Source organism: Idiotropiscis lumnitzeri, chromosome 9 (assembly GCF_059441095.1).
Source record: "Idiotropiscis lumnitzeri isolate Australia: NSW breed Sydney's pygmy pipehorse chromosome 9, RoL_Ilum_1.0, whole genome shotgun sequence".
NCBI classification, from domain to species: domain Eukaryota; kingdom Metazoa; phylum Chordata; class Actinopteri; order Syngnathiformes; family Syngnathidae; genus Idiotropiscis; species Idiotropiscis lumnitzeri.
The window spans coordinates 5,262,139-5,271,097 of NC_142399.1; the positions used below are offsets into that span (position 1 = coordinate 5,262,139).

The 8,959-nt window shown below is 39.5% G+C and overlaps 2 protein-coding genes across 3 annotated transcripts; both read left to right on the plus strand.

Annotated features, from left to right (window-relative positions):
* The first annotated feature begins 429 nt into the window (after positions 1-429).
* On the plus strand, positions 430-4,041 carry sar1ab (secretion associated, Ras related GTPase 1Ab). Of its 2 annotated transcripts, none has more exons than XM_088303960.1 (7): positions 430-517; positions 1,471-1,538; positions 2,021-2,140; positions 2,247-2,312; positions 2,407-2,510; positions 2,582-2,713; positions 3,109-4,041. In XM_088303960.1, exons 1-7 carry the CDS (start codon positions 456-458, stop codon positions 3,223-3,225), a joined length of 669 nt encoding a protein of 222 aa, XP_088160086.1. In that variant the 5' UTR covers positions 430-455; the 3' UTR covers positions 3,226-4,041. The 2 variants fall into 2 exon arrangements, with proteins under 2 accessions (XP_088160086.1, XP_088160085.1); XM_088303959.1 differs by having other exon boundaries at positions 432-528.
* Positions 4,042-4,144: 103 nt separating this feature from the next.
* tysnd1 (trypsin like peroxisomal matrix peptidase 1) lies at positions 4,145-7,882 on the plus strand. The gene is made up of 4 exons (XM_088303957.1): positions 4,145-5,456; positions 6,034-6,164; positions 6,547-6,732; positions 7,234-7,882. The coding sequence occupies exons 1-4, from the start codon at positions 4,393-4,395 to the stop codon at positions 7,434-7,436; spliced, it is 1,584 nt and encodes a 527-aa protein (XP_088160083.1). The 5' UTR covers positions 4,145-4,392; the 3' UTR covers positions 7,437-7,882.
* The last annotated feature ends 1,077 nt before the right edge of the window (positions 7,883-8,959 follow it).

An 8,959-nucleotide genomic window follows, 5' to 3' on the forward strand; every position in this document is an offset into this window, starting at 1 on the left:
ATGTATCAATTTGCGCTGTCATAAGCCTGCAACAGTTTATTTTTACAATTCCAAGTAGTAATATTTGCTTTAATTACTTCACTGGAATAAAATAAATGGAAAAAATAGTTACACCGTAAATGTTTAATACTGCACATGCACAAATCACCGCTAGCCGTGCTGCCTCCGTATGTTTTTTGATATGCTGTTTTTTACTACATTGTGACTTCCTGTATTGCGAAATTGTTATTCAAAACTTTATTTCACAAAGTAATTTACATATGACGTCAAACGTTAACATTATTTGAGACGTTCCAAATAAGATACACACATCAATACAATAACGAATTACTATAAATGTAATAAATCTTTTACATTTATAAAATAAATTCCGTATTCTTACTATTTCTAACCAAGGCGGTAAACACCGTGAGTTAGCAGCAAACAGGCTAGCTCGATGACGTACTTCCGGTTAAATGTCAAACTCGCGTTGTGCTTTACAGCTGACGGGACAGGCGGACGTTGGCATCATAAACAGGTCGGAACAAGGTAGTTATTGATTAACTTTAACTCGCTCGCTCGAGTGACCATAACTGTGTCTTTTTTTACCATCAAAACGCGAATTTAGTTTTTTTCTTTGTAGACTTTTCTGCTCGCTTGTTTACTAAAAAGGTTGTTAATTTGTTCTAACTTCGGGGCGGCTAAACGTTTTCTCTCTTCTTGCGAATGCCGAAAACCGGCTGACTTCACTGAATATCAAAAGAAAACTGCTTCTGTTGATCTGGGCGTAGTTAACTTGTCGGTGCACATAAAACGATCACAAAAAGAATCCAACAATAAAGCTTTTCAGTATTTAAAAAATAGGTAAATGATTACGGTAATCTCAATATGGGCGTCATGTAAGGCTAAACAGGGCAATTTGAAACAACTGGTTTGTTTAGTGACATTTTCCTCAAAGGAGGCCTCAAATAAGTCCTTGGAGTTGCATACAGAGTGACAAGTGTATGCATGTGTGACTGAGACACTTCTGGAGATCAAGTATCCTTCCTTGCTAAAACTTGTCATAATAAAAATAGTCCGGAGATGGTCAGTGTGCGTCTGTCTGAGAAGGCAAACTAACAACAACTCACAAATGAATGCGTGTCTTTTTCCTTTCAGGAAGCTGTGATTATTAATTGAACTTTACACAACTCTATTCATAGAGCATTTTTACAACAACCGCAGCGCAAATGAAGTGCTGGACATGAGATGGAATGTATAACAAATGACAAAAAAATAGACAAATGATAATAATGATCAGTACAAGGAAAAAGGTTTTTTTTCTTTCTTCTCTTTCTTATAGCTTACACATACCAGCGGCATTATTAAGGCTCAAGAAGAAAGCGGGTTACTTGGAGATTTTACAATACAGTCAGCAGTAGTTTAGGAATTGAAGCTTGTTTGTTTTTGTTTTAACGTTATGTGATTGATTTATGCGTATCTGTATTACAGGTACTCCAGGATGTCTTTTATTTTTAACTGGATCTACAGAGGCTTCAGTGGTGTCCTGCAATTTTTAGGTATTTAAACAAAAAAAAAAAGAGTACAATAGTTTAAAAAGAAAAAATAGCCATTCTACACAGTGGAACTTATTTTATTTTCCGATTTGTTCAATTTAAGGGCCATTTTCCATTTTAGATATGATTTAAAGAGAAGTAATCCATCTGTTCTTTTGCGGAAAACATTTCCTAAAAGGTTGTTTTAAGCCACATTCTAACATTCCCCATGCCCTGAAATGGATAAAAAGACGTTTAACATCTGAGTCTCAATTTTCCACCAAGGCGCTAATAGAATCTGGATTAATTTGTTTAACGTCAAACTATTGCCATCAATCACATCACTTTGCCATGACTGGAATAATGAACCAAAATCAAGAAGTCATCTTTTCACATTTACAAATTTACAGGTGTTTAAATTTGGAGGTTCCACTGTATTTTCAAACAAGTCACTGTTAATAAAAACAGAATATTTCTAACCGAAACACGTTATTATGACTGTGCAGGACTCTACAAGAAGTCTGGCAAGTTGGTGTTCCTCGGATTGGACAATGCCGGCAAAACGACACTACTGCACATGCTCAGAGATGACAGGCTCGGCCAACATGTACCCACGCTACACCCAAGTATCTATCCGTCCATCCATCCATCTTTTTAAATAATCTAGCCACCCATCTAGTCATCTTGTCATCCATCCATCCTTACTGTATAACAATCATTTCATGTCCTCAGCATCTGAAGAGCTGACCATCGCTGGAATGACTTTTACCACATTTGACCTTGGTGGTCATACACAAGGTAAGGAAAAGAGCGATGCTGTTTGTTCCACTGGCAACTTTGGACAAAGCACATATATTAAAAAAATATATATATATTTTTTAATCTGTTTTAGCACGACGTATCTGGAAAAACTACCTCCCAGCCATAAACGGTATCGTCTACATGGTGGACTGTGCTGATCGGGAGCGACTCGCCGAGGCTAAAGTGGAGCTGGATGTGCGTTTGAACCCTACCTTTTGTCCCACATTCATAGTCATACATAAACGGGACTCTTCTTCTGTGTTCAGGCGCTTTTGACTGATGAGACCATCTCAAACGTGCCGGTTCTCATCCTGGGAAACAAAATCGATCGTCCTGAGGCAATCAGCGAGGATGTGCTCCGAGGGATGTTTGGTCTCCATGGACAAACGACTGGAAAGGTAACCGACACGTGACTTGGACATTGAGGAAAGATCATTTATTTATTTATGCTTTTTATTTATTAACTTTTTTATTTCACGTGACTTTTATTTCTCCAGATATAGCAATTGAGAACAGATTGGCGCAGCAAACTAGCATCAACATGTAGCACTGAGCATTAATAAGACAATTATTTTTCTTTTGTCCTGTAGCTCCATCTACACTAATACTTGACTCATTCACTGCCAGCCAAGGAAAATGAATGTGCTTTTTGGCGTCTATATCCGTCAATGGCAGTGAATGAGTTAATTTAGTTCAGCCTTTTTGATATGTCACACTTATAAATGGCATTGACAAAGAAGATACTATCGAGACTTTTCTGCCTTTGTAAAAGAAGCTTGTGTTTCTCTTCTAGGGCAAAGTGTCACTGAAGGATGTTAATTTGAGGCCAATGGAGATTTTTATGTGCAGCGTGTTGAAGAGACAAGGATATGGAGAAGGATTCCGCTGGCTGTCCCAATACATTGACTGATTTTATAGTGCAAATTGATCTAATTTTCATTGCTGATTTAAAAAAAAACACTACCTACATTTGGAGAAATATTTTATCTGCATACCTTCGGCATTTTGACCGTGCCAGCTGAGAATGCGGGCATTATTCTTCGCTTGAAAAACATCATACCACAGCAAGTCAAAGATAACTTATTGAGTGTAGCCTCGGATCTTCGTGCTGTGTATTTTTTACCTTTTGGGTGCCATAGAGAAAGTGTGATTAACAGCGAGTCAGATTCTGACCCGCTGTTTATTTTTAGAGGCCGGTGTTGACTTACAGCAAAGGTCGGTTTGTTTAAAGTTTTGCGGACCGTGTTTAGACACACACTGGTGCCATTGAAGCACATGTTGAATTGTGAATCCAATCACTCACTTGAAATGGGAGTGAGGTTTTGGGGGCTATTTTTTAAAACAGGGTTTACCACTAAAAGTGCAAAGTGCTTTACTTGACTTTTTTTTTTTTTTTGCTGTGAGATTCACTATGAGAGTGCAGTGTTATATACGGTAGTTGAAGTTTATCATAAAGGTGGCTTGGATAATTGCTATGACAAGACTGGAGTACTTTGTGATTAGTAGCTGCTCAACTCATGCAGTGATATGAGAGTACTCTCATGGTGGTGCTTGATAGCAGGGTATGAAATATTTGTGAAAGGAGTAGTTGATATGTTTTTAAATATTTGTACATAACAATTATTTATATATTTACATAATGGAGGCCAAGTTAGCTCTGAAGCTGTTGCAAAAGATGGGTCAAATCTTTATTGGAGGAAGCGTAAGAATAAACACTTTCTACAAAGTCTTGCTTCTTTTTTCTTCATATTTTAAACTTAAAAAAAAAAAAATTCAACAACCGGTAAATGCACTGGAAAACCCGCCTTCTTCATGCCCACCAACGGTTTCTAGCCAAACACAGTAGCAGGTTCGTGTCGTCACTTCTCGCGAGTCAATGAGACGAGATCAGGAAGTTCTCGAGCGGTGAAGCGACAAAACCACTCGCTTTTTAAAACCTTCGCGTTCAAATTGGTCATGACGAGTCTGTTTTAATATTTCAGAATGAGGGTTGTGTCGCCACCGGTGTGTACATTTTTAAACGTTACATTTCAATGTGTCTTCTAGTTGTTAAAAATTGGCAAAATGGGCAAAGTTCATGTGCTCGGCTGACATCATGGAGGTACGAGACTTGGAGAAGTGCTGCTGTGTAGTTACCTTAACGGAAGCTTTTTCTACTGGCGCGCCCGTCAGCTTTAGCGCCGTTGTCATCCATCCCAGCAACGGACTGGTGATATGCATCGGACTGCCGTTTTTTCGTTTCATTACGGACGAAAAGTCCTCTTATGCTAGCAAACGTCGCTTCCTGTTACGTCAAAACTTCCGCGACAACCTTAAAATCGGCGTCAGCTTTCCTTCTCGGAGTCACGTGGAGGCCAATGAATGTGGAGTGAGTGAAGTTGGGTCACCCGGCACAAGACACAGGACACATGAGCATGAAGCTGAATTGCTGATTCTGGTCAACTGCGTGGAGTTTAAAAAGACTTTCCAGACACTTTTCCATAAGGCTGACCAGTGGCGTTTCCATGGCGATGAGGATGACGACCTTGTCCGAGATGCTGACTTCCTCAGCTGGTTCGCTGTGCTCAAGGTTGACGCGCCACATGCTTGCGGCACCGTCTCCTGGCGGAGGAGCTCGTCTCTTCAGAAAGGCTCCCCTGTCGTCGCCTGCGGCTCACCATTCGGGTCCCTCTGCTCAGACCTCTTCAATGGCACCGTGAGCAGGGGCATCATTAGCAACCTGGCGGGTGAGGACAACGCCATCATCCTCACAGATGCCCGCTGCTTGCCAGGCACAGAGGGCGGTGGCTTATTTGCAATGGAAGGTGACTCTCTGCACCTGGTCGGGGTGATAGTGTCACCGTTTGGCTGGAAGGCCAACGAGTGGATCGGACTCACACTCGTCTGTTCAGTCCACTCAATCCTCTGGAATGTTGTCCAATGCGGCGACATTCCGGATCTGCTCCATGATGTCAGGCTTCACCCTGCTGAAGTCTTTACGAACCGAAAGTCAAATGTGGATCAATACCCCAATGTCTGTTTGGTGGACAGCGGACAACAGTGGGGGTCGGGAGTTCTTGTCACCTCTGAACTTATTCTAACCTGCCGACACGTTGTCAACGGGAAGTCCACGGTCGCACTCAAGTTCCACCACAGAGACAGGTGCAAAATTTAGCAGGCAATAATGATGACCTAGCTTATTAAATACTCCCCAAAATATTTATAGTGTAATTGCTTTTATTAGTACAATAATCCACAAATATTTCTTATTTTCAAATACACTTATTTGCATTTTTTTTAAGAACCAGTCCTTTTTTTTGGAAAAACATCTATTTGCAGAAGCTTCTTGTTGTCAAAAACTATAATGGAGTGAGGGGAGGAAGTTCTTTAAGGCAGGCCAAAGCACTAATAGAAAAGTAGTGCTTTGCTAACATCTTGCGCATCAACAGGCAATTATAAACCCTTTTATGGGGATGCCGATTTCTCTCAAATTTTATTAAAAATGTATATTAGACAAAAGCTCAGGTCTTGAGAGGCTTCAACCACATCCATAAACAAATCAACTCAATTCTCACCTTGTTGACGCTAAACACCACCACTATGGATTGAAACGAAATGACCAAAATGTGCATTAACAGACGACTTTCACTTTTCATTTGAATAGATAAATAGTGCCGCGAATATGCGGGGGGATTAAGAAAAATAAAAACTGAACTTCTAATGCTTTCATGCGTCACAGAGTCCTCAACAGTGTTGGCGACGTCATTTTCTCCACTAAGCCGTCATCGCCCTACGACGTTGCTGTGGTGCGGTCCAGAGAATCCATCTTGGACGTTGCCGTCCCTCAAATGGCTCACGAGTTCAACACAGGTTTGTTAGTGTATCACTATCTTTATGTTCAGGGCACACTTTTTAAACACATTCTAAATTTATCTTAACCTCTCCCAAGCATAAAATGCTACAAAGTACAGTTCATATTGTACTTTGTGTATATGCAAGTGCCTTTAAGAGGTGGGGCCTCGTGGGGAGGTATGGGGTGATGCCAGTCTGTTCCATTAAAAAAAAAATACAATATAGCGGGGACACAAACAATGAACCTTGATATAGTGACCGAACACTTTATTCCAATTGAGCAAAATGTTGAAAATGTGATTTCTTGTCAACGTTCTTTTTATGTTTATTATTTAAAGTTTTCGGGACACCCTGTTTAATGAAAAATTAATATTGCGTTTTTTTCTTTTCTTACCCGCAGGTGAATCTGTGTTTGTGGTGGGCTATGGAGGGCTTGGTCGCTGGTGCAGCCCATCACTGACTTGCGGCATCCTCTCCAAAGTCATCAATCACCACGGACGTACAATCATGCTTCAGACCACCTGCGCAGTTCAAGCAGGGTCCAGTGGGGGCGCTGTTGTACGATCATGCACAGGAGAGCTGCTTGGTAATAAGCCTGTTATTAGAAAAGTGAATACATTGACACCTTACTTAAGTAGATGTACAGATACCTATGTAAAAAGGACAAATACAAGTAGAAGTATTGTTTCAACTCGTTTACTTCAGTAATAGTAAAAAAAATGCATGTAAGGACAAAAGTAAAAATATGTTTTACCCATCTGACAACTTGGCATTGGCAAAACGGACAATGGTGGAGAGAAAAAAAAAAGAACTTAATGATTATACCTAAAAACAAGACCGAGATTCCACTAGATGGCAGCAGAGTAGCCTAATAATTATATTGCATTTGCCTAACAGTAAAACCAGTGACTCATGGAGGACTGGTTAAAAAAAAAAAAGCAGAATCCACAAATTCCAAACTGAGATTATACAGAGTTTCACTGTACCTGAACAATTTACTTCAGTACAATATTGAAGTCTGCACTTTTTTAGTGTAGTGAATAAACACTGAATGAGAAAAACGTTTGAGCATGGCTTATCATTGCAGGCATCGTATCCAGCAACACGAGGGACTTGTCCTCCAAAGTCACCTACCCCCACCTTAACTTCTCCATTCCCGTGAGCGTGCTACAGGGACCTCTTCTTCACTTAAGTCGTCTCGGGGACGTGAGCGCGTTCGACGTGTTGGACGCCGCAGAAGAACAAGTGAAAAGAGTGTGGAGGTTACAAGGTACTCAAAGCAAACTGTAAGTGTGATGAAAACCACAGAGTCAGAAACACTTACTGTGACATAGGAGCACTGACACTGGCCTGTTTGGTACATTTAATGAAATGTGAATTAGTCTCACCAGCAGATGTCACAATGAACACTTCCAAATGACTTGCTTTTCAATTAATTCTCATACTGTGATCTTATAGAACAAGAAGTTGTTCCATAGTTGCAAAACCTTAGCGCCGCCCTTGGTTGTCATGGTTACAAAAACCCATTGGCCCTGTCGTACACATGGGCAGGGTGAGCGATGCCTCATTTGGACAAGACAGACGCGCCTACGCAAAAATGATTTCAACTTGAGTGTCACAAGTGCATGTGTGCTGTAATCCTTGCACCTTTTAAAAAAAATTCCGTATGTTAGCTTTCAAACATAGCCTGGACAGATCGGGTGGTGAAAAATAAAAGCTCCTCATGTATCATCATGTTACATTTGGCTCTATTATCACATACAATATGGTGACAACATTTTTTTTTCTTATTTAGTTGACAGTCCATGTCACCGTCGCTTACAAATGAGTGTTGGGGAACTTGTTTGCTCGACCATATGTTTGGATTTTCCCTGTCGTTCCTTTTTCGCCGAGTTGGAAACAGCATATTAAAGCGCTCAAGTAATAATTGGCTGACAGGTTGCACAGAATGATTGGTCCCACTGGGTAACAGACACTCAGACATCTGCTAGAGGGGATCGCCCGCTCCCAACGCAACACATTTTGAAGTTCTCGCCCACGAACGAGTCGTGCGTCACGGATTTTGGCTACTGTCGGATTCAACAGTTCCATATAAGGCATGATTGTGTCATTTCTCTTTGAAGGTTTTACACCGGCATACACACTGAATAGGGATGTTACATACGTGTCAAGTTACATGTCAGTACTTTACAAGGAAACGCGTTCAACACCAGTTGACCCTTTTTTTTTTTTTTTTTTTTTTTTTAAATCTCTATGAGCTCAGAAAATATTTGTTCTTTTTAGGAAGGATGAAAACACAAAAGCTGACAGTTAATGTGTGTACTCATTCATATTGAAAAATGCTTGTTTTGTTGTGATATTTTAAAACTGATTTATTGGTTTATGGTTTATTATTTTAGAAAAACGAAAGAAGAAAATCTCAAGTAATAGAAAAAAAAATCCAAGGGAGAAAATTGATGTAGTTCAGAGAATGAGTCTAATCACATACCATGATTAAAATATCATATTGTGAGAAAAGCTTTTATTATATGAGGATAAAGTCATACCTTTGCAATAAAATGTTTTTATTTTATGAGAATAATATTTGAATAATTGAACAATTTAATAATAATAATTTGAACAATTTTATGACAAAAAACATTTATTTTATGAGGAAAATATTTTTTTAAAAGTTATAAAAAATCTCGCTAGAATAATAAAGTTGTAATGTTATGAGATAAAAGTCAGAACTCTGAGAACAAGAGTTGTAGGAAAAAAAATTGCGAGCAGATGTGATACAAAAAATTTTTGTAGTTATTTTTGGAGGAAAAAAA